The following is a 24,743-nucleotide window of genomic DNA, read 5'->3' as shown; positions in this document are numbered from 1 at the left end:
ACCCAGCATGGAACGACAGACACAAAGCCTTAGCAAGGGATAGATGCTTCAGCTTAAAATAGTCATTGCTAATAATTCACATCAGAGTCTTTTCTGGAAAATATTTTTGGTGAACTTTTAAGGCCCATTTTGGGAGGCTTCAGGATTTAAGCTTTGTTAAATGAAGGTTTCAAGTGTGTTTCAACATTGTAATTGTTCTGAAAAATGCAATTACTCTCCGGGGGATTGTTATACAGTGCACTCCATTTATAAGAATGACTCCTAAAAGAATTAACTGCATATATTAGGAACACTAAAAAAATCATTCTTATAGTAAGGCTGTTTGAAATCAGTCTGCTTATTTTGGTCTAATTCACATGTAATATGACACTCAGTTGAATGTAATGGTGAAAAGTAAGAAAAAAGCTGTTAAGAATTAGGTATTTGAATGTGAATCCTGTAGCTGGCCTTTAAAATCATGGATTTTTGTATGTAAAATATTTTGAGAAAAAGTTGCATGGTTTAGTTATGTGGCCCATGAAAAACATACATTCCTGAGTCTTAACACCAGAAGAGCATGAAGAATGAAAGAGACAGAAACCTAATACAAATCAGCAAAGGCAGTTATGATGAACACCAGAGAGTGACTGGATTGTTGTACAGTAGACTACACAATACCAAATATCACTGAGACACTCAAAGATAATTAATGTCATTCAAATTATTGTTCTTTTTTGGAAGAATTGAAAGATATTGACTGCTATTTTAATGTATCCTATTTAGCACTGCCAATTCACATTGTGCCACCCATAATTAGGGAGATTTATTTTATTTCTTAAAAGATTGTTTAAAAATACTGCATGTTTGGAACTACCAAGTGGTTCTGTTGGCCAGACCATCATATTTAGTGCAGGTTGAGCCCTATGGCCTGTGTCCAACACCAGCTGTGTCATTTGCTGACAATAAGCAACAGCCTGTAGTGGTGGAACAAACTGGCGCTGTTCCACTTGGGATAGGGATGGGCGGGTTGGTCAGGGCTTCATCACCCCACTCTCTTAACATTCTGTGATTCACAGAGAAGCAGCAAGTTGCTTGGACAGTGTCAGTGGAATACTACCCATCTACCAATGAATGTGCACTTCAGTGTGGTGTGCTGTTAGACTTGTAAAATAGACGCATTGGCATGTGGATGTATTGGATTTTGCATTCGCCACAGAAGTAATTACCAAAAACAACAAATAACGGTACATTCAATCTCTAAAGAATGAAGTTAAGAATTTCCCTTCTTATTATACAACACATGAATGTCAATTTAATCTATTCATTTATCAGTCCACTTTTAAGAGTCAACAACTTGAAAGGATGTGAGTCTTATAAGGAGTGCACTGTAGAGGCTTCAATTAAATTTCTGCTATGGTTAATGATTGTAACACATTTGTCCATTTTCAGCATCCCTGTTACAACAATAATGTATTACTGAAACATTTTGATAATGAGTGGTGTTTTGTATACTGAGGGACTTTCCAATTCCCTCCGGAATACTCTCAATATCGCTTAGGCAGAAGAGAACATTAATTCACAAGGGTTATTCATAATATATCTAATGGTACACTAAATTAAACACATCTGTTGTTTTAACAATTATATGTAGCTTTCAGTTTAGGTATGTTTGGAGCAATCTTTCTTTAAAATGGTGATAAATGAGAAAAACATTGAAACATTGCCCAAAATATTAGATTTTATATGAAGAGCATTGTTTTTCATGTGTAACCTTTTATATGTTTTCTCCAATAAAAATTAAACATTTGAGCAAGATCTGGTCTGGTTTCAAGTCTAGGAACACTGGGGAAGTCTGTTCAACCAAAGTTGTCAATATTGCATTATTAAAGTAGTTTCATTGTTGCATATTTGTTTTCAATTATTCTAATGCATCAGATATTGCCACTTCCATGTAAAGCGCTCTGCATATTTGTTCATAGTCCTGGTTAAATATGAAAACAGGACTGAAAGAGAAAAACACTTTTAATTTTTGTGACTTTTTTTTTTTAAATGTTGTATTCTCATTTTAACAAGACAGCACAAGGCAATTAATTTTTTTTTTTCCAGAAAACATGAGGATCAATTTTATTCATGGCTGTAGTTGTGAAATTAGGGAACAGTCATCTGGCATGGTTAACACTGACATGTATATTCTGAGGTTCTGGTACTTCTGAGGGATGATCTTGACAATTACTCCAGGCAGAAATGAAGACCTCTCTGATCTTAACCATTCATGCTACTAAAGAATTTCCTCCTTTCATACCACAAGAAAACAGGAAGACTTAGCAGGGCTATTTATAGTTTCAGAAACTTCCACTGCACTTGCAGAAAACCATGATGCTGGTGATGATTTGTTTTTCCTGAGTTTTGCTAAAACAATTACTTAATGATTTACTTAATGAAGACTTACTTTTCTGGGAAAAGTATTCATTATATGTTAAAAACTCCCAAATTATTTTAAGTAGAAAAATTAATGAGTAATGAGTTTAAGTAGAAAAACCAATACATATATTTTTTATCTGTTATATCATGTTTAGATTCCTATTTAATCACACATAGGACACACTATATAATTTCAAACCAAAACTGTTTTATTTTAAAATGCTACACGGCTATATACAATAGATACCCATCATGTATTATATGGAAGTGTCATTATTTTATTCTTAAACACTCTTTTACGTGTGTATATTTCATTTTTAATATTTGTATCATTATAACATTTAAGGGAGTTAAATGTCAACATCTAATAATTTATCAAAGTACATGATTCATATTTAGTTACTAACATATGCTTGTTACCTTTTAGCCTGCCCATTTCTATAAATTCCCTGTAGTTTGGCCTCTGCTTCAGGTGATTCTGGCAGATTCAGCCTACACCATATCAGTTAACTAACAGAGCAGAAAGATACAACTTGTAACTTTAATATCCCCATCCAGCTCTGCAGATGCCTTGGCTGCATAACATTGAGCCAAATGCAAACAGCAAAACCAATGTCTCAAGAGTGAATACATTCGCTGTTGTTGCAGCCAGCTCAAATTATATTAGCTAGGGGTGAGTTTCATCCAGCCCAGTCAGAGGAATACACTTTAACTCAACCCTTCAAGTGCACCTTTAGACCTGTTTAAAATATTAGCCTTGAGTTCAATCTGCTTGTGCCAAAACTGCAGGCCAACCTGAACACTCGGCAAAATTATATTTTTTTAAGATTTATTTGGACACAAGCTATCTGTGTTCTACGTTCATCTTGTAGGACCTTGATAGGCTCTACCTATAAAATTATTTAATGACAAACTGGGGTGCCAAGTGGCTGATTAGCTAGCCTGACAACACGAAATTTTTTGTTTCCTGATCTAGATATTGCCATTTTTTTCATTAGAAAATATATTTTTGTCAAGTTAACCAAAAAGCTTGAATGAAGCTTATTCTTGCAACACAATTCATGTGTCTGAAGCACATTCTTCTGAAGTAGAGGTGCTCTCTCCAACAGGTCCTCGCTGTTGCAAAGTCTTACCTGCAACACATGTAAGATGCTGCTGTTCATCTAGCTATTCCAAAAGATGACACCAGACACGCAACTAATCCTGAATCTGGAACACTACCAGATTTACACAGCATGTACAGATGCAACCATTCTCACTGACGAAATGTATCAGTTGGGAAATGTTTTACATTTAAAATGATATAATCTAACCTGAAATTATATGTAATATTAAAATATATGTCTATTATAATGCCTTATCTTTGATAAGGACACAGCACTACAGTTCTGTGGTTTGTTCATGTGAATCAAATCCAATAGACAGACAGACAAACAGCTAATAAATGACTCTTGAAAGACTGAAAATGTGTTGCTCCTGACAGTCAGCTAATATGCTGTTCCAAACACAGAGATAATGTATTGCTCCTGTTTGAATTGTCACCTAAAAACCTGATCTGGACAGCATTGATACATTGGCTCAATTAAATCTCAATAAACTTCACATCTGAGGCATTCTGGATTTACACCGGATTCCAAGGGGAATCTTCAGGAAAAAAAGAGCTTCAATCTGAATTAGATCTTAAATTTAGAAGTATTTCTTCTCAAATATATTTGGCCACCTGTCAAAAGTTACACACAGATTGAATGCTATTAATAGAGAAAGAAGAGATGTGTTTGCAGCCTGGTTGCCAATGGCATCTCATGATTCTGGGAAAAGGGAAGGCTGCCCATAGTAATGAGAACTAATCCCCCAGCCACAGATTAATCACAGATTAATGTTCTAGTGAGTCATGCACAGGTTTCACCTGCCCCCAAAATTGCCACTCAGGCAGGAAATAGTTCAAACGATTAATATTGTGCTGTATATGCACTTAGATAAAATTAAGGGAAATACCTGTAATTGTTATTAAGGCATGATAAGGTGATTAATGTTCATTGTATTATTATGTTTTGTGTGTCTTTTGTATTGTAATTGTCTTATCTACACGTCAAAATGTGTACTTCCCTGCACTTCCCTGCAATGTTTCTTGCCAGGTCTCACTCAGAAAAGAGGTTCCTAACCTCAAGAGACTTCCTGGTTAAAGAAAGGTTAACAACATTACTGACACTACTACTACTATTTATATACACTGGAGACACACCTTATTATAAATTTAAGTTTTACAAAAAAGGAAGTGGTTCTGGTGTCAAAGATCTTAAGTCCAAAAACTATTTGAGGGAACAAGGACAGAACATGGAAGGCTGGGTTTTATAATCATTGTTCTGACATTTTTGTCCTAAGTAATTTACTAATTTCACCACTCATTATCTCTGCTACTTCCCTAATGTGGCCCAACACTACTGTTCCACCCAAGATTTATATCAGTCTGGAACAGACCCAAAGCCATTTCATAATGCTGCTACCACAGCACTGCCATACAAGTGTAGATCATTGGCCTTTGTTTGTATTTTTAGATACACAAAGAGAATTCACAATCACCTTTGTTCAAAGGGTAACTTTGACACTACTAGTTCTTGTGGATCTGAAAAACACAGAGTGGTATATCCCAACAGCCAATCTTCACATACCTAATTCATGCCTTTTTAGCATTTACTTGCAATTCAGATTCCCTTATCCGGGGTAGCCTTTGTAGCACGCATTTTGTAAATAACCCGTATGAACAGCACATTCCTCCCTTTGCTTGGGAGAGACCCTGCTCAAGGGTACAGCAAGATTTGAGCCTGCGCTTCTTGATATAAATGTTCCCTTGAGGGGGTCGTTGTTTCTGATCATTGGAATTTTCTATTCTTAATTTGGAATTTGTGCCTCCTGACTCACTTCTAGTGGACCAGTCCCTCAGGAGCTGCCCTGCTCCTCAAGTTATTTAATGCCTCCTTATATAAGTACTAAATTGATTTTTGTACCAATTTCGGTATTGATCTTGACAGTTAATCTGCATTGTTGTAATTCATTGCAAAGCCTCTCATATGAAACTAGAATTCAATCTTCAATCTGAAGAATTTAGAGCTATTAAGTGGACTGAGATGTGACTGGAGTTTGAATCATAAGCAGAGGGAACAGGCACTTTGTTTTTTGGCAGAGTAGAATGTCTCCTGTCACCTTTGCTTTGCGTTTCCTCTTATTCAGCTGGAGACGGAATTGAATATTGAATCTTTACTGATGCAGTGCCACAAACTATTCAAAGTTATTTCTGTCAGCATCAAAAAACAATAATGAAAATTTGCTTTGTGTGTTGTCTTTGCAGAGCTCTGGTTTTAGCAATTGTTCTTATTTTCTCAATCATTCTGATCATACTGTCATACTCTGATCATACTCATCATTCTCTCACTAAAGCAGATCAGTGTATTTTCTTGTGAACATTAGACCATCAACATATATTTAAATTAGAGGTCAGTTACTAACCTGAGACTGAGACTTATATACTGGTATACCAGTGTTACATTTAATAGACAGATACAAGCAAAATGTTAATATGACCATGTTACGCTTGCATGTATATCAGTATTTTGGTATGAATTTTAATTATAAATATTGAGTTTATGTCTAGCCCATGTCTGAAATCCTTGGAGGCTTTCATTGCCTAGGATACAGCAAAGCCCTCATTCTGCCCACTCAGGCTGGCCTTGGGAGACTAGGGAGCTCAGGGAAATGCCTGTCTGGCAAGTCCTTTCTGCAGCAAGACAGCAAGGCTTCAAGGATTACACGAATGAGATAACACACAAGACACACCCACTCACAGCACCAGAAATATGACACCAGGATCATTAGTTGAGGGATCTCCTTTTGCTCATGGACAGATGAGACAAAAAAAAAAAAAATTGAAGACCTTTTAACGTGTCTGCATTCAGTTGCACAATTGAGTACATATCAAAGCTCTTGTAAATGTTTGTATTACCAGGTCTTGCATGTTTGATTTAGCTTGAAAGTATCTTCTATCTTTTTTCAAATAATATAAATTATATATATGTTGAACCTTACCATTACTTAAAGAAAAATGTCTGAGGTTACGTTTGCCTCCTAGCCACGGTGCTTACGGTTTTACCTCTATCCCATTCAGTAATCCACTCCTGCTATACAATAGGAATGCCCATACAAGTCTGAATAAGGAAATACCACTAATGGACATTCTAAGTATGTCCCAAGATAAAACTGCAGGCTAGATGTTACTGGAGAGGCATTCTCTGAGAAAACAAAAGCAAAACTTTTTTTCATTGGTTATATTTGGCATAAAACCATATTATTTATAAATATGTTTACAGGTCAATATATGTACAGCTAAGTGTTTTTTACAGGACAAACCAAAGGGTGTTATCTCTTTAAATTATATTTTAATATTTAAGTCGTGTCCTCTCAAGATGACTGAATTTCTGAACCTCTCCTTTGCTCAGTTATATTTGAACCAGCTTTCTATGTAATAATGCAGAGTATGAAACTACAAATGAAGATTTGAAATGGACTTTTAAGAAAAATATTGTATTTAACCTTTTGGTGGAATTTATGTGTTTGGTCAGGCTGTGTAAATGTAATGCTTGCATGTAATTTTTTAATATAGTACCATTTTCAAATCATCCTCCCACATTGCTCATGCATTTTCTTAACCTGAAATAAACCTGACAGCAAATTAATTTCTGGTGTCATGCATAATCTTCACCATTCCTGTCAGCCTCAAACATTACTGTGAAAGTGGTCTGCTGAACACTGTGACTCTAGTGAACACATCTATACAGCCACTGATGAGGCTGAAAGGGCTGCTGGTACTGACTCAAGGACTGAATTGGTTTTCATTGGTTACATTAACAAATTGCATCATGGGAGAAAATCTCTCAAAACTTAACCTCTTCCAGGCTGCTGGTCCAAAAAACCAAAACAAAAAAAACACATTCACTGGCCATTGTAAGACAGCTGACTAAAGCTTTTAATTCAGCAAAATGCTTTGCAGCTTAGATCGAAGATGTAGTTAACTTCTCATCATGAAGCTTCTGGTTTTCATTCCACCTCAGATTAAAACTGGTGTCACCACATTTAGTCACAGCTGAATAAATGAAGATATGGAGAATCTTCATACCAATACACTGTATGCTTACACACCTCAATATTTCAAGAGGCCAAAATCCTTTACGTCTCTCATGGAGCTATTCTGCTACATCCTCGACTGGTGTGCAGAGTTTATCCAGCCTTGCTCCTAAAATGCAATGCTATGGAAAGTCTAGTTATGTGCGTGTCAATTTGATTTACATCGTTAGTCTTGTGGCCTTCCTCAGGTCATCCAATGGCAGACAGTACAAAAACTATGCAAAACAAAGGACTGCAAAAAAGAACAATTTATCTCTGCGAAGAAGTGTAAAGTGAACCTGGACTGCAGATCAGGACGATATCCGCATGCTGGACGAGGTGTCAGCCCTTAGAGCTCAGAATCCCTATTCATCCTCTGCATGCTGCAGGGGTCACTTTGCCCCTGGGTGGAGTTTTTCCCTTTGCTACAGCAATGAACAGACGAATCAGGAAGGTATACACTGAACAGAGCCCCACTGGATATAATTGGACTAACTAAATGAAATTTGACGCAATGAAACCACTCAAATAACACAATGCTACTGGAATACAAATTTGGAAAGCAATCAGAATGACTGAATGAGAGATTTAGGAATGCAGCAAAGTTAATCTGCTGTTCATTTGCGGGTCTCCATGATCAGTTAAAGTTATTTCTTTTGAAGTCAAGTACGAAATACAACCCTCTCCTTTCTGTGGGAGTTTACCCACACAGAACCTGAAGAATTTCACCACTACACCTAGGTGTCTGCTTGATCCAACAAGATGTTATTTCTGATATGTTAAACTGTCTCTCCTATTTATTGTTAAAGTTACCTGTATTCCACACACAACACAGCCACGTCACTTCTCTATCCATCCAGCATATTTCTTAAGAGTTCAGCTGAGGTGAGAGTAGGGAACGAAAGGACAGTTACAGCAGAGGCAAGAAAAAAAAAAAAAAAAAAAACACCTTCCAGCACTCACAGGCACATACTGTAATGAAAATTTTTTATTTAACAATTTTTACAATATAATAAACATTTACTATCAAAAAGAGAAGTTCAAAAGAATGTTATTCTCAGTGGGAAGCTGGCCCTGCAATCTGCAAATGAAACATGTGAGAAGTTAAAGGGGTTAATATTCATACAACCTGTATTCAGAGAGTTTCACCTAAAGCACAACTCAAACCTGATGCTCTGAAAATGACATTTGTGAAGGCCATAATATCAAATATGGTGATGGTTGTGGTGGGGGATACATTTAATGGTGGTAAAAAAGTGGCAGCAGCAGCCTATACAACAGACTTGTGCTGGTTAATACACTGTAATACAATCAATCCCATCATAGGTCTTTGTCCCAGCTGGGGGTCAGTGGCGTGAAAGCAGCAGGGGGGTTCCGACTGGGCTAGCTGGCAAACTTGTTCCTGATGATCTCCCCTCCTTCCACTTCCACCTGCTCGTACAGCCACTTCCGGTCGCAGCGGCACTCGACGCCGCACTTGCGCGAGCCGCAGTCGGGGCAAGGGTAAAAGCAGCCCATGCAGTCCACATCCAGGCAGTCACACAGGTCCCGGCCACTGGCGATCAGCAGGCCTCGGCTGTCGTAGACTTTGCTCTTTGCCGCCATGGTTTGCCTGTGAGCGGGCATATTCACTCCATTGGCTTAATAAAATTTAAGACACTTCATGCACTAGAAAAGTTAAAGGCAACATTCAGCATCCCTTCCTTAGTTTACTCAAAGTGGAAGTTTTCATCCCAACCCTAGCTTCCCATATTTCTATTTACTGTGTAACATTTTATCATTTTTTTACAACTACACTTGCTATCCTATGCTCTTCAAGGTAAAAGGGTAAAATAAAACAACAATAACAAAAAACCTTGAAATATGTGAGCCCAAATGCCCATTCTCTACTCTCGTCAATAGCTATTTTGTGTTATTGTAAAACATAGTATTATTTTAGTGTATGCTGATTCACCATTACTGCACACCCTCCTATCATTTTTCCTGTTCCACCACTATCTACTGTTTGCCAATTTATAATACAGGTTGCTCTATCTGATGCTTTCTTATTCATTTTTATACCAGTGGTGACTGTATGAAAATAGGCAAGCATCAAAGTCTGTTATGCAGGAAAAAAATGAGCCAACTAAAATTTTATCTTGGTGCTGCAATTTCCTGTTTGAATTTAAGAAATACACCACATACCAAGAAGAAAACAGTATCATACCTGTCACTGGATGAAAGCTTAGCTGCTCGTCTCTTGTCTCTCCGGTTGCTTTCAGAGTTAAAATCAGTTTGGCGACCAGGGTTGGCGAATTCCAGTGACTTCAATGCTTTTGCTGTTCTTCCCTTAAAAAAAAGGGGGAAAGCCATTACAACATGACAAATATTCAAAACTGAAACCTCTGCATTTTTTAGACTAATCAAATCAAACCACGCAGAGCATCCAAGATTGTAAAAACGTTATTTGGAAATGCACAGGTGAACCTTTTTGTTACTGCATTGTTTGGAGACTGGAAGATTCAACATGCAACATTCTTGATTTTCTTGTCAATCATTTTCAATACTCCAAGTTTTGTTTTGAGCACTGTGTTCGGGTTTTACAGAAATCATATATTGTAATTAATGAAAGGAGAAGGAAGCAAACAATGGAAAAAGCATGATATTGTTTTTATTATTTTTTGAAAAGGAAACTATTCATAGATTAAGCTTGACCTTCAAATATGCCACAATTATGCCAACAGCATCAAAATGAACCTGAACAAAAGGGGGGGGGGGGGGGGGGGGGGGGGGGGGGAGAGATTTTCTGTCATGGCACAAGGTATTTGTTCAGTAAGCACTGTCCTTCAGATATGGTAAACATGCTTTTAGAGTTGCATTTGCCCTCTAAAGTTTTTCTGCTGATGACTTGCTGTTTTAACATCGCTAATGAGACAACTACGCAAAGGGGTCATTCACACACTGGGCTTAGTTCTCCTTTTACAGGGGCGATTCAGGCAGCATGACTAGACTAGAGGTCCAGCAGCAATCTTCAAAAATAAAGCCCCTTTGTAACTCTACCCACTGCACCCTGCCATTCTAATATACATACTTCCCTATCCAGCCTCCGTCTTTGACGAGTGTTGACATCCACGTCAGCGTATCCATTGACCAGCTGGGCGCACCGGGCGCACAGCTTCCAGCCGGGTACAAATTGCAGGGTGAACCTCTCCGTTAGGAAGGTGGCTTCGTCCAAGTCGATAGCCCTCAGGCCCGTCCTGACGGCCTTCCTGTGGTTGTTAAAGGGGTCGCAGCAGGCCTTCTGCATGTCCTCGAAGCGCTCCACGTACACCTTCTCGTGGTGCAGGCAGACAGTGTCGCGCTCCATCAGGCCCATTAGGCCGGTGCGCAGCTGCAGCAGCAGGGCGTCGCTCTCGCCCAGCTCGCTCAGCCGCCTGAGCCCTGCCCGCTGGCAGTAGGACGTCTTGTGGCAGTCTGCCGCCACCTGCAGGTGCTCCCCTACCGTGCAGGGGCTGAGTTCCATCATGCTGAGGTCCCTTTTTACTGAGAACTGGGTAAATCGTTTTGGGTACCGTTCAACGAACGCATCGGCAATTCAGACTTTTCGCGAATGGATCCTACGTGCTGCGGCCTGGGGAAAAGTACCAAGTAAGATAATCAGACTGAAACTTTCAAAAACGTCAAACTACATAAGACTCATTTGCTATACAGACAAGCTGCTACTGTTGATAGTCTAACACCCAAATAGTTAAAATACTGATATATTATGACAGCTGTTGTGAAAAAGCAAGAAAATTGAAATTCCTATTCTTAGCCTTTTGGTTACAGACTGAAAGAGCTATAAGAAAGTGCTACACACCATACAAGGTATTCACTTTACTATATCAAATGGGTCAGCTTTGAATACCTGTATCTCCAGTATGGCTGACCATAGAAGTCAAACATCTGCATCATCTTTGAGTATAATAAATTTCAGGAGGCAACCTTTTGATTTTTTTGTCCTATTGGAAAACGCCAGCTTTTGAACAATTGGGATTAGCCTTCTACAGAATAATCTCATGCAGAATTTGGCTGAATGCAGCCCACTTTAAACCACAAAGCAGACACATATGTAAAATCTGCCTTATGCAGATTTACTTGGGGATAGGGAACAACTTTGAGTTCAAAGGTCATACTGGGTGGGTTTTAGGCTTAAATAAACAACTTAATATGAACTTACATGTGATAACATGTATTTGTACAAGTGTGTGCATGCAAAGGATGACTTATTTTCATTGTTATACTGCAGCACACAATTTGATCGTTTAACATTTAACAAATGACTGCCTAAAATCTAAAAACCTCTCCTTCTTTATATGCAATAATAGAAAAATCCACATACAACTACTGTATGCAGGCTGATTTTTTTTTTATAAATTTTGAACAAAACCTGCATACATACGTGCACATACACAAAATACAGTGTGAACTAAAAATACAACCAATAGCAAAAACCTTAATTGTTTGTCCATCAGCCACGTTGGTTTGAAACGGCCAGTCGATGCTTTGTCTTGGGTCTGTTTGATAAGGCTTTATTTTATGATTTGATTTCCTTTGCAAACGCAGAAACAGAGGGGTCGGTGGTTGACTTTACTGACATTATGTGATCGTGGTTTGAATCCTTTGCATCAGTATATTTTATTGCAGCATTTAAGATGAAAATTCATTAATTTATCATACGACATGCTGCTTCGCTTTTATGCTCCACTTGACTAGCTTATGTGCACACCTCAAACTAACTCTCTTTTCACAAGCAGCTAATGAAACGAGAAAGCCAGTCAATGTTGGCTGGTAAATCAGCAAGAACAACTGCGTACTTTTGTTAAATATGAGTCTGTTAGTACTTTAAGTAGCTTGCTAACTAGCTACCTGTCTCAACCAGCATACAAGGCTACTTAGCAAGCTAACAAGAACGAGACAAACTTGCAAGAAGCTAACTACATAATTATCGAAGGCGAAACTATGTCCAGCCACATTCTGATAGGTTCACAGAAAGAACAGTGCCTTATCTTGCAATCTAACTCACTAGTTATACACATTTTACCAGACAGTGTGCGTATATCGTCTGCTCTCTCTCAAGCGCCGCCGGACTGTGTTTTCAAGCGGGTCCAAAGCGTCAGAACAAAGAGCCATTCTAAACCTAATACTCGCGATAAAATGGTGTTCACGTTCAAAATACGTGAGCTGTCCTGTCCAGGAGGTTTGCTGGTTATAACCTCAGCTAGCTAACGACATTATTCGTTGAATATCATCTTTAACTAACCCACACCTCGCTTTGCTAGGATCTTTTTCCTACATAATACTCGGCTGAGATGGTGTGTAATGGCGGTAGTTGCGAGGAGCATTACAAAGCTGAGCTAGATACTCCCCCTTAGCTATCAAGGGCGATCTCTGCTCCACTGTGCTCACTTATGTAATACTGAAGCACGAACAAGGTGCAAGTAATTCGTGGTTCCAAAACAGGCAACAGTTGCTCTAATATTGCTCTAATATTGTTAAACAGGCTAAAACAGAGGCATGAATTACGTTTCATTACATAAACGTAAACAATGACGATTGAAAAACATACGACCCCCCCCCCCAAATAAAAAAATAAAACGTCAGGGTTCCCACTCAAATCAGATACTCTCCACAGCTTTTCAATGATGCTTTGAGGATAAATGTATGTTTTCAAAGCTGCATGAATTGCAAAGCTATATGGCTGTGATACTGGACTACTCTGAAAGTATAATCTGATCACTCTCACTTTTTCACAGCTTTCGACATGGAAAATATGTTGAAGGACTTTGGGCACACTGAACCATTCAGTCAGGAAACCATTATCAGTACTGTAACACAATAAGGATCTAGTTTATGCATCAAATTTGACACTTCATGAGCAGGTGAATCCCCGGGACGTCCAGAATTCTCAGTAGCTGAAACAAGCAACTTCATTTTCCAGGGACCAAAAAATGAAATGCTAATCACAATTTTTTGAGTGAAGGATGCCAAGCTGATTGAGTGCAGGTCAGACATTGCATAGTGCAGCCAAGAGACATGGCATAAAGGTAACCGTAATTGGCATACACAGCTGCAGAAAGCTGTCACATGACTCAAGAACAGCAGGATACAAGTACAAAATGGTATTAGGATATGGCAGTGCCTTCCTTCTCATGTCAGTGTACAGCTATGCTACTTCAAACCAAACATGGAATCCTTCAAACTAATTTGTGCTATTTGTGGGGTAATTTCATTAAAATTTCCTGCTTACCATCATGCTTAATACCTTCTTAATTTCATGTTTTTTTTTTCCCCCAAAACCATCTGCCATGCACCCCTGACTTCAATCCTAAATGGACTAACACAACAACAGAATATATTGTCACCTTCAGACTTGTCGGTTGCTGATTTTACGACCTTTGGGTATATAATTTTTATCTAACCGATGTACACATTAATAACATCCATAGGTAGACACACTGTGAACAGTCAAAGTCAATGCCATGGTTTTGCAAAAGGATATCATCAGCAAAACTAAAACTGGTTTTCTGGTTCATCAAAAATGTCACCTTTACTCAAAGTGCACACCTTCCAGAAGGACGTCAAACTTCAGGTAATGTTTACTTTGGATTTTGGGGCATGTCAAGACATCTAAGGTAGGATCACCTGTCTACATTCCCAGCAGCTACCAATATGTTGTTGCAATACATGTTGTATAACTTGTTTAGGCATCACTAACTGTCCTGCGGGCTGCATCATGTCTCCATCAGCAGTCCTGGGGTCACATTTCTAAGTAAATGTACAAAAACAGTGTCAAAAGCTTAACAGAAATTAGTGTAGTTCACATCTAACAACTAGAGTGTTAACTTCCTAAATTCATGTCCCTAAGTAAGTAAAGAGTGGAATGTACTTTTCTGTGCCTAGTCTTGTTTCAGTGTTCTTTGAAATGTTTAAACATTTTAACTGGCTACAAAATGAGAAATTATTGGGCTAGCTACTTGTTAACTTTATTCTTTGGGTTTTCTGCCCTTTTAAATCACTGACAGCAAAGTCAGAGCCTCATTGTTTTCATTTTTTGCTAGATAGAGAAAAATTAACATTAATTTGAGCAATATGAGATGAGATGAGGTTGCTGACACACTCATATAATATCCTGTATGTTAATAATCAATGCCGAAACTTAGGTGAAGCACACTATTTTATTGAAAATATTGGACTGCAATAAACCCATGCAATACTGCTTACGCTATAGTATGGCAATAAAAGGTACAAAATACAATTCATTAACGTTTTATTTAACTATACAGCACATTAATGAGCACCATCAACATCCCATTCTTTGTTATTTCACATGGAAGAGCCAATGGATAATGAGAAAACCCTGTTAAAATGAAATCCAGCTCTATATCACACACGCTGTCTGCACAGCGTAAATGATATTATGTATGGCACACTGTACTTGTGTAATTCTATAGCAGATGCTACATATTTGTTGCCATCTCACTGCATTAAAATCAGAATGCATTCACAGTCATGTTAGAATTTTAACATCTGGGACACTGCTCTCATGGCCGTTTGTGTCACAGAATGTATTATGATATTTGTGGGAAGTCAAGAACTTGCAGCTCTCCTCCAGTCGTATTCCCTTTTGTCACAAACATGCCTTCATGTTTTACCATAAATTACTGTCTTAAGAATAAAAAGTAATTTCTTTGTTAAATAAACCCAAAGTAAACAGCACTTGCCCTCATTAACAAGTTGCAGAGTTGCCCTCATGGTCCCCTGGAGGGCTTAACAATGATGTTCCTGTTTTCGGCAATGTTGTCTTAATTTTTTGCTGTTAACTGTTTTAACATGCTGTTGATATTTTTAAATGTGGATCAGTAATATAGATTTTCTGCGACTTTAATGTATGGCATGGATTTCAAGTTTTACAGAGACCAAAGAAAACAATGGCCAGACAGACATTTTCCACTTCTAATCGGTAGTTAACAGATACAATCTTGAAATACGGAGAGGTATTATCTGTCATTTTCAGAATAAAGCATCATTACCTTTTAGATCAGATAATGCCTGATAAACGATAACATAAAACTGGAAAAACCATCATCCAAAATCAATAATGTATACAAAACCAACAACAATAAAAAAAATCTCCAAACAATAGTAACGAACGTCAACAAGAGGAAAATAAGTGATTTCATTCAATCAAGGAGCCTCTTCTGAACATATTCAGTAACCTAAGTATTGGCAATTGCTGCTGCATATTAATTGGTATTTTGCAATAATCAAAGGCCAACAGGAAGTTCATGATTGCCCACTTTGGTACTCAGGCCACCAGATGTGGACAATCAACTCTAACGTAGTTGACATTCCATGTAGTACATATAATGCACTTTGAGACATGGCCTTGATTGTTAAGTATCTTCATTTTATGTTTGCCCTGTTGCTTCAGAGGACAAGCGATGAAGGCAGTGCTCAAGAAACCCAACCTTGTTACTGAATACTGCTCCTAAACAATGTCTAATTAAAACTCTGTTGAGCCTTATTTTTGTGTGATGGTGTTTCTTTCTTGTATACAGCACCCGCACACTTTTAGCAAACCATTTTTAATCTCCACTTAAGACTGTTTGCCGCCTTATTCCATTCACCTACTGAAGAACCTAAATGCAAAATAACAGCATATAGAGATCAAAACTGTAATAAACGTGTGGCTTCTTACCTTATAGTTGGCAGCGTTTGTCTCCTTCATCTTTTGCCGCTTGTCTGTTGTACCTACTTTTGCTCTCTCTCGCTCCTTTACTTTCTCCTTCTCTGACACAGTGCTCAACTGGCTGGCCTGAACTTTATTTGCATCTTTAGGTGCAACCACTCCACGATTCTTTCGTAATTCAATCTGTAGGACATTTTGAAAACTCATTTACCAAAACAAAATGCATAAATAATGCTGATTATTCCATATTTTTATATTTTATCTTTGAATAACCATTTTCTCTTACCCTCAGAGTGTCTGGTCCAGGACTTTGGGAAGCTGTGAAAATGGTGGGAACAGCATCTTCCCTCAGAAACTGCCTTCCATTGTAATCACGAAAGCAGTCTGGCTCAAAGTGCTCTGAGCAGAGACACGAATTAGGCGTGGGGATGAAACCCTTGCGACCCAGACTCTGTACCCATTGAGACGCAAGCTGAGGTTTGCTAATTGGAAACCTGCAGTAAGAAGAGGTTCAATTATTCCAACAGAACACAACAACCAAGATGTGGCCCACTGAAAGAGAAAATAAATTATTTATTGTAACCTTCCTTCAAAAAAAAAAAAAAACATAACAGCAGTGCATAGTAAATAATGAACTTTGGAGAGCAGAAAATAGAACCCCCAACACACACACACAAAGACCCACACAACAGATTCAAAATAACGTTTTTATCGATAACCCTGCAGCGTTAGGCTGGAAATGTAAATCTAAAACAAATACAAGGTATAACTCGCCTACACATTAAAACAAACAACTATAATCACCGTTCATATCACAAATCAACCTGTCATATATGCAGCTATGCAATACTGATGTTGGAACTTTGTGGATCACAATGTAGCCTACGACACCCTGCACGTTTTATTTCGGCTTCTAAAGTATACTGCCTCAAGCAAACACAACGCTCGCAGGTTTTGAGCTTGTGCAAACATAATCATAATATTGCCTGACAATAGGAAGACAGAAATGCTCTCATGAATTACCTCACAATGAAAATAGAATGTGATCATAAGCGTACCTGTAGAACCGTATTTCTGACCCCTTAATGAATCGGTTTGTACAGCCTACAGCGGCACACGAGACTGGCATGATGAAAAAATGGTTAAGTCAGAACTAGCCAGAATAACCGAGCACACTATTTTTCCTGTTTTCCATCTACAAAATGGCATCTGTAGTATCAAACATGCTGAGCTGTTCTTCTATTGTTTCGAGCAGATTTACAAATCATCCACAGTATTTACTGCCACCTATCGTCCTGGAGTGTAACGTTATTGGGGGCCAAGCAGCAAAGCTGCGAGGCACCCATTGCGTTTCTACCTTTTCTTATTATTATTAAACATCTTTCTTCTGCCATTGAAGTCTATCGAAATCGAAATCCATGGCGAAGCCGCCAAGCAGGACGTGAGCTCATATCTCTGCAACGCTTTCACATATCAAAACCAAACTTTATACTTGGACTTGACACCCCATTGGGGGAACGCACAAGAAATTTGGTGGCATTTGGCCTCTAGGGTATGCACACTGTATGCATTCAATAAACTCAGTCTAAACTTGCATCTCCAGTGAACATTTGTTCATATGCATCTATAATATGTATATTTAAATAGGGTTAGGTAATACAGAAAGAAATGCATGTAATGAGTTATTTCTGTAGAAACCCACAGAAGGGCCTACCTTTCCGCGCCATATAGGTATGGGGTTTGCCGTGGTAACCCGTTGGCCGTGGCAAATTGGCTAGCACATATGGTCTGTAATACTGCAGCTATTCAGAATGATACATGCTTTACGTTGCTGTTTCACAATATACTACATTCCCTTTACATGCTAAACCTCAAGGCCAAGACATTTAAAAGAAGAGGGTAAACAATGGGTAGCATTCATCTGAAATGGTTTCTCTTTTGTGTATATGTGAGCTAAACTGGGGGCAGAATGTGGGGAAATTTGTTAGTTGTAAGTTGGCACCATATTGATACTAATACTGTGAGTGACAGATCTATTTTGCAAATGTATGTACTAACATTTAGGACATATTTATACCTTGTTTGTACACAGAAAGCATTTTGTTACAGATGAAAATGAGTGGCAGTTATTTTTCGAAATGTGTACATACTGACTCGTGATTTGTACATATGAGGGCCTTTTTGCATGCTTGTTTGTTATAGATGTCATAAATTTTAGAAAAGCTGAAACATTAATTTTTAGGTTTCTTTTTGCTACACTGATGTGTCCCTACAATGTGTCCCAAAAATTCAGCAATATCCAAAATGTCCCTCCAGCCATTTGGTATAGGAGGGCAATCCTGAGCTACATACATACCCACTTTGGAGTTACATGTTACATACAAGTTACATGACAACATGTAGGGCACAGGATGGCACTGCTTTTGAATAAGACGTGTTTAGCTGGCATGAGTTGTTTGTTGTAACTTGTTCCAAGTCCATCTTTCCAAGTGTTCATGTTGCTTTAGTTTCAGACAATATTGTATACTGTATTCAATATATATATTGTATTCATACTGGACTGTCTATTCAATTTGTAGACAGCAGTCCTCATCCTTAGCAGATAGTTAGCTATCACACAGGATGCTGGGGAAACCATGTCATGTTCTGAAGGTAAAATGAGAAACTACAGGGCCAAGTTACACAAAAGAACAAATGAAACACTGGGAAGAATTTGTTGTACTGCCTCTTTAGCGTCTGTGACATAACGTGGACTAAATTGTTCGCTGTTAACTGGCATCCGTTGTTGAAAAATTATAAACAATCAGGTGATACTGTGAATGTCATGCTTGTTATAATGTGTCAACACCTGGCGTTTGTGCTGTGCAACTACATGGCTAGGATGTTTAACCCCGGCAGTGTTGATGAGGCGCAAAGGCCGAAGTAGGCGGAGCGACGTATACGCACAAGTGGCAACATGTGATTGCGTGGGACGTCTGGCTTTATGTGACATCACTCCTTTTCAGTAACAGAGGTTTAGCCTGCTTGCCTAATTTCTAAAATTATATCAGCCACAAAGAGCCCGGGCCCTTCTCTGTTTTGGCTTCCCCTCCATAGTCCTTCCATTTCCTGCTTGGGTCACATGATTGGAATATGGTGCGGTGAACTGGCTTCGTCTGGAGAGAGGACTTCCAATAAATCAGGTAGCTATCTGTTGCTAGCTAAGAAAATCATCCAACTAGCCAGATAACATTAGCTTTAGTTAGCAAGCCATTTGAGCCTGCTTCTTAACCCTTAAGTCATTAAATTCTTGCAGACCTGTTCCCTGACTCTTCGGTGCACTAAGACTAAATCCAGTAACGTAGCAAGTCAAGTTAGACATTTGTCTACGGGAGTTATGAAGCTGGCTATCTAGCTATGTAAACAAGGGGTTCTAGCTGGTCAAATAACCTGTATTGCTAACCTGAGCCACCGTTAACGTACAATTCCTGGATGAACAACAGGAAGTGTTTTATTCTGCGAATGTCTTCCTGTCCTCGCTTGTACAAACTAGTTATCAACGGTTGTCGGCTACTGCTAAGTGGAAATCAGCTAGTTGCCTAACTAGCCAGATGGAAATAAATTTAAACTGATGTGTTTGGGTGGATAATGGTAGCTTGCAAGCTAATTGTGGTAATGTGCTCATGAAAATAAAAGTAGCTGACGTTAAGTCTGTATTAGTAACTTGCTAGCTAACGACATGTTATGAAATGGGTTGCTAAATTTGGAGCTAGCATAGATAGCTAATGATCCAGGTAACGTTAGCAAAGTGGTCACTGATCAACTGGAGAAGTCTAGCTTGCTAGTCATCCGCGTGTGCATTGACTTGATAGGTTATCAGGAATTGCTAGTTTATTAGTTAGCTGTGAATGCCATCGAGAAATAGACTGAGTACCTTATGCTACCCAAGCCGTTATAACGAGGCGTACAGTCAGTGGTTAGGATGGCAAAACGCAATTAGTTAAGATAAACAGAGCAACGCCACATCACTACAATAACTTTGCCTTCATATTTCACATCAAGTGACGTATAGTGAACATAGTGAGGTTGAGAGGAAGACTGTCGGGGAGACGTACCAGATTAACGGACATGCTGTTAGGGCACAGGTAGTGTTCAAAAAGAAATAACTGTGGTATATGCAGTAGCACCGGCATTTAATTTGAACCACAAATTCAAATTCTGTTCTTTCACTTAATTAGGTAACCATACTCATTATGCTGCAGCAGGGAGTTTGAGGTGGAACCGTACAGTGAGCTCCAGGGCCCTGTCAATAGGACCATATTCTGTTCAGTAAAAGATAACTGACTAGCAGCATATGAAGACTGGCATGTGAACACGTGACTGTTGAAATCTGTAGTTAAACTTGTGTGGTATGGGTAATATTTTTGCATGAACAATATAACAATATTTCTGTTATATTTTTAATGTATACCTGAGGAATATTTTGTATAATGATAACTTTCGTGTTTTTGTGAGAATGATCAAAGAATGTAGATTTGACACAGCCTATATCCTTGTCAGATGTGACAATCACTTGGATGTAGACATTGGGATCTCTGTTTTGCAGCCTCATCTAGCTACATACCACATTTACACATCATGCTTATCAAAGGCTTGTGCATATTTTCCAGTGATGACTGTGTTTTGTCCTATATTGACATTTTGGGTCACTACTAGTTGCCAGTGGTCTTTGGTTCATTTATACAGGGTAGTTAGCTGAATATATATTTCAGACAGTTTTGTATAAATGTGACCCATGCTCGCTTGCACTGGGATGTACCTACCATGGTTGTTTAAAAATAGCTAAACTGTCCGTCAGCTCTTACTAAGCTCATTACATTGCCTGTGGTTGTAGTTGGTCCTCTGTAATCCTATATTCCAAGCAAAGGGACATTAGATGATTTAAACAGAAGCACAACCCATGAAAAATGTGTATGTTGATCTGCATTTTTGCTATGTAGTAACTGAACAATGATATACAAACCAACCTGTTTGTATCATTCTTTATTGGAATTACTTCTTTACCTTTATCACAACATTTTCTAACATATTCTTATCTGTTTTATCACGTTTTTCTTTCAACCCTCTGTACAATTTCATGAGTTTATTCAGATGTTGTTTTCCCCCATACATGGAGTAGCATTTTGTACTCGAAACATTTTAATTAGATCAGTTTGAGAAACTTTTAGGTTATATATTCAACAGGGATTTACATTCATCATTTATGTCTTTTAAAATATGTAGGGTTACATGTTGAAGCAATCTGGAATGCAGTGCATAGTGGTGGGGAAAAAAATCAAAAAACAAAAAAACAGGTGAGCTGAACTGGTGGCTTGTTGTTGATATTGTTGTACAGGCCAAGAGGATAAATAATAGCTAATGATTCACGAACCCCTTGAAGCAAAATGTTTACCTTTGATGCTTTTGACTGCAGCAATTAAAGTGCGAAGAGGAGGTTAACCTTATGTGCACAACCTTGGAAGAAAACATTCCTGTGAATCTGGGGAGTGAGGCCCAGGATGATGCAATCATTGGATGGGGTCTGCACTCATTTCATGAACTTCCTTTTGTTGCATTTTATGTTTAAGTTGTTTTAATGTTATTACCACATTAATGCATTAACCTGCCAGCAAACACAAATTCATTTTGGCAACCTGGTTCTCTCCACATGTTTTAAGAGAAGTAAAATTCATTATTGAAGACTAATGTGAAAGCACAGTCATTATTTAGGAAGGGTCATCCAATTAAGCCAGAGAGAAGAGGTTTAAATGAAAACCTGCACACTCTTTGGCAGCTTGAGTTTGACATCTTTGTTCTTTTGAGCAATGAATCCTGTTATCACCAGAGAACCTGACAGTCAGTTTGTTTGTCATTATCTTCATCAAACACTTCTACCTGAGCCCAGTGTTGAGTTTTCCTAAACCATCTATACACTATGGCCTGCCTAGCTGTTTTTCCTAGTGCCTAGACCCTGTTATTATTTTGAATTGTGTTCATAAATTATGAATGTATGAGAATTGGTTTACGGTGCATGTGTCTCACCAGAAGGGTGCTGTGTTTACTAGAGACAGAGCCTTGATGTTCAGGAGTAGAACTGGATTTCCCTATATTGTCCTGTCCTTAACCCTAAGTTACTGAACAACAAAGCTGACCTAGTGGCAATGTTTATGGGCTCCCTCTGCCTTTTGAGGGGTAGTTGAAAGGCAAGTAACGTAGAGGCATAACTTGAACTTTGATTCATTAACCTCATCCTGAAAATATTTGTTTTGTCACTCTTTCAAGTCCTTCACCCATACTGACAGTCGATGAAGTTCCACATATACATTTTTGAAATTGAACTGTTATATCACAGGTTTGAGTGCTGATGACTTATGAAACAGATGTGTAATTGGCAGAACTAAAGGTTAGCTTCTTGGCTACATAAAGCGCGTTTGCTAAAACCGGTGTGATTAGAAAACTAGATTGGAAAAATTCTAACTAATTTTAGCTTTGAGGAAACAGCGATTTAACATTAAAAAATATAGCAAATGCTAACTGAAAACTTTGAGAAGCTTAATAACGCTAATGAAGACATAATGAACCATGTAACCTAACACGCACGCTACATAGCACAAAAAATAAGTTATATGTGAAAGGGTTAAATAAGCCTTGTAAATAGACTTATTGCTTGCATTATATGTATAGTAAATATGCCCAGATAATTGCAGAATGAAAAAAAAAACACTGCTCGACTTGAAGAATCTCAGTTGACTGCCGGGTCTCTGGTAGAAGATTCAACTCGTCGATTTCAGGGGGCAGCCCTGAAAATCTCCATCATCGGTTACACTATTGATGTCTGTGAATAGGCAGTAGCATTAAAACGATGTATGGAAATTCTGTTTACCTGTGGTCTATCAGTGAATACTGTCATGACTTGAATGCAAACTGGCCAATAGGAATGATGGACAAGGACTAACCATTTTGAGAAGTTTTTGTCATAACACTGCTGAGGAGTTAAAGTGGGAGTCTTCATTCTTCTCCCCTGTGAGGAGAATTACCCACAGGTACTTCAGCCATGCTTTGCTGTCCTGCGCCCTAGGGGTCCAGAGTCCAGTTCGCTAACCAGCTGAAATTGTAATTCACAGTTCTGTAGGGCCTCCCTCTTATAGTCTGTGCAGGGATTTCATACAACATAATCTGACTGGCAAAGCTGTAGACAGGAAATTTGACTTAGGACAAGTAAGTAATTTGATTTGGTGTATTATTATCCTAAGGTTTCTAAGGCACATTAACCCATTTAGAGCTATATGATTATTGCCAGCAGTCTTTAAATATTATAATAAATATGTTATCATGCAAAAAGCAGTAAAAAACATTATCCCATCGGAATTAACACCTGCTTCCTTTTTACCATAACTACGTTTAATTTGTATGACTAACGCAAGTCAAAACATTAGGCTATTCTGATTTTTCTCTTCACTCTTCTTAATTTTTTTTGATTAGGCCTATATGTATATGGATAAATTACTTTCTCAGCATGTCATTTCGCTGTACAAAGGTAGTCGCAGACTGATAAGTTGCACAGACATTGGACTGTTGGCTCCAGGGTTACTTTAGGTCAGAAGCATTTGCTGAGCGAAATCCAGTGTAGGGGAATTTTATTTCATTTTAATAGGATCAAGACCATTGCTGATGTGGGTGAAAAAAGCCTAAAATTGTTTTGTGGTGTATTTGTTCCCTTCTTTCTTTTTGTGAGATGTCTGTGCTATACAATATGGAACTATTTCATTTCATGAGAATGAGTTGCGATATGAATGAGAACTGTTTAATGCTAGCACAGTTCATGGCTCCTAAAAGCAGGTGTGGAGGAGACATACCAAACACGACACGGTTCTCATTATCTAACTATGACACATCCTAATACTCTTGGAGCTCTGCAGGACTCTTCCAAAATAAGCAGTGCAACATCTGTGCATTTGTCATAACTAGTGTGATTCAGATTTCAAGGTCTGCACAAGCAAAGCAGAAGCTGAGTTGATGAGAGGGCGTTTTTGAAACATAGCATAAAAAAGAGGGGTGGGTAGCACAAGGAGTGGCTGGCTGTTTCCTCAAGTCCCAGCACCCATATGAGAAACTGAAATTTATATGGAGAAAGTTGAAAAAACACAGCCATTTTGTAACTTCACCCTGTTTTTTGGTGAAGCTGTTGTACAAGTTCTGAAATCAAGTGATTCATATCCCACCTCCCTGTCGTGGAATCCTTAATTAGTTTGAAGCATGTTGCTGTGAGTTACTTATTCTGAGCTTTCCCCCCAACATTTTTGGACAGCCTCTGTCCTTTAGAGTCACAAAATGCATCAGGGCTGATGCAGCACAAAGGATATTTCTCTTCTGTGCTCTTTGTTTGACTCTGTTTTATTTTTTTATTAAAAAGTTTCCCTAAAATGAAAATTAAGTGATGTTTGGCATAAAGTTGAAGTGT

General features: G+C 38.4%; 3 protein-coding genes across 4 annotated transcripts in view; 1 reads left to right on the top strand and 2 right to left on the bottom strand.

Annotated features, from left to right (window-relative positions):
- Positions 1-8,598: 8,598 nt before the first annotated feature.
- On the bottom strand, positions 8,599-11,071 carry LOC118788498 (ARL14 effector protein-like). The gene is made up of 3 exons (XM_036544516.1): positions 10,625-11,071; positions 9,761-9,882; positions 8,599-9,166 (listed from the first exon to the last, which is right to left on the bottom strand). The coding sequence occupies exons 1-3, from the start codon at positions 11,057-11,059 to the stop codon at positions 8,938-8,940; spliced, it is 786 nt and encodes a 261-aa protein (XP_036400409.1). The 5' UTR covers positions 11,060-11,071; the 3' UTR covers positions 8,599-8,937.
- Positions 11,072-11,097: 26 nt separating this feature from the next.
- On the bottom strand, positions 11,098-17,478 carry LOC118788499 (ADP-ribosylation factor-like 14 effector protein). Its single transcript, XM_036544517.1, has 4 exons — positions 17,323-17,478; positions 16,551-16,758; positions 16,274-16,447; positions 11,098-11,164 (listed from the first exon to the last, which is right to left on the bottom strand). Exons 1-4 carry the CDS (start codon positions 17,391-17,393, stop codon positions 11,129-11,131), a joined length of 489 nt encoding a protein of 162 aa, XP_036400410.1. The 5' UTR covers positions 17,394-17,478; the 3' UTR covers positions 11,098-11,128.
- Positions 17,479-19,245: 1,767 nt separating this feature from the next.
- Positions 19,246-24,743, top strand: part of nr1h3 (nuclear receptor subfamily 1, group H, member 3) — a 30,770-nt gene continuing 25,272 nt past the window's right edge. For both annotated transcript variants that reach the window (XM_036543281.1, XM_036543282.1), the window contains exon 1: positions 19,246-19,446. The gene's annotated coding sequence lies outside the window, so the exon portion shown is untranslated. The remainder of the gene's footprint in view (positions 19,447-24,743) is intronic.

The sequence above is a fragment of the Megalops cyprinoides genome, chromosome 13 (genome assembly GCF_013368585.1).
Source record: "Megalops cyprinoides isolate fMegCyp1 chromosome 13, fMegCyp1.pri, whole genome shotgun sequence".
NCBI classification, from domain to species: Eukaryota; Metazoa; Chordata; class Actinopteri; order Elopiformes; family Megalopidae; genus Megalops; species Megalops cyprinoides.
This window is presented reverse-complemented; position numbering and strand designations above follow the sequence as displayed.

Coding starts and splice junctions, on each gene's coding strand:
- LOC118788498 (XM_036544516.1), bottom strand. CDS start 11,059: ATGATGGAACTCAGCCCCTGCACGGTAGGGGAGCACCTGCAGGTGGCG. Junction 9,883..10,624: donor GACGGAGGCTGGATAGGGAA/GTATGTATATTA, acceptor CTTTTTTTTAAG/GGAAGAACAGCAAAAGCATT. Junction 9,167..9,760: donor AAGCTTTCATCCAGTGACAG/GTATGATACTGT, acceptor GCCCGCTCACAG/GCAAACCATGGCGGCAAAGA.
- LOC118788499 (XM_036544517.1), bottom strand. CDS start 17,393: ATGCCAGTCTCGTGTGCCGCTGTAGGCTGTACAAACCGATTCATTAAG. Junction 16,448..16,550: donor CTGGACCAGACACTCTGAGG/GTAAGAGAAAAT, acceptor AATGTCCTACAG/ATTGAATTACGAAAGAATCG. Junction 11,165..16,273: donor CAAACGCTGCCAACTATAAG/GTAAGAAGCCAC, acceptor ACTTTTCCCCAG/GCCGCAGCACGTAGGATCCA.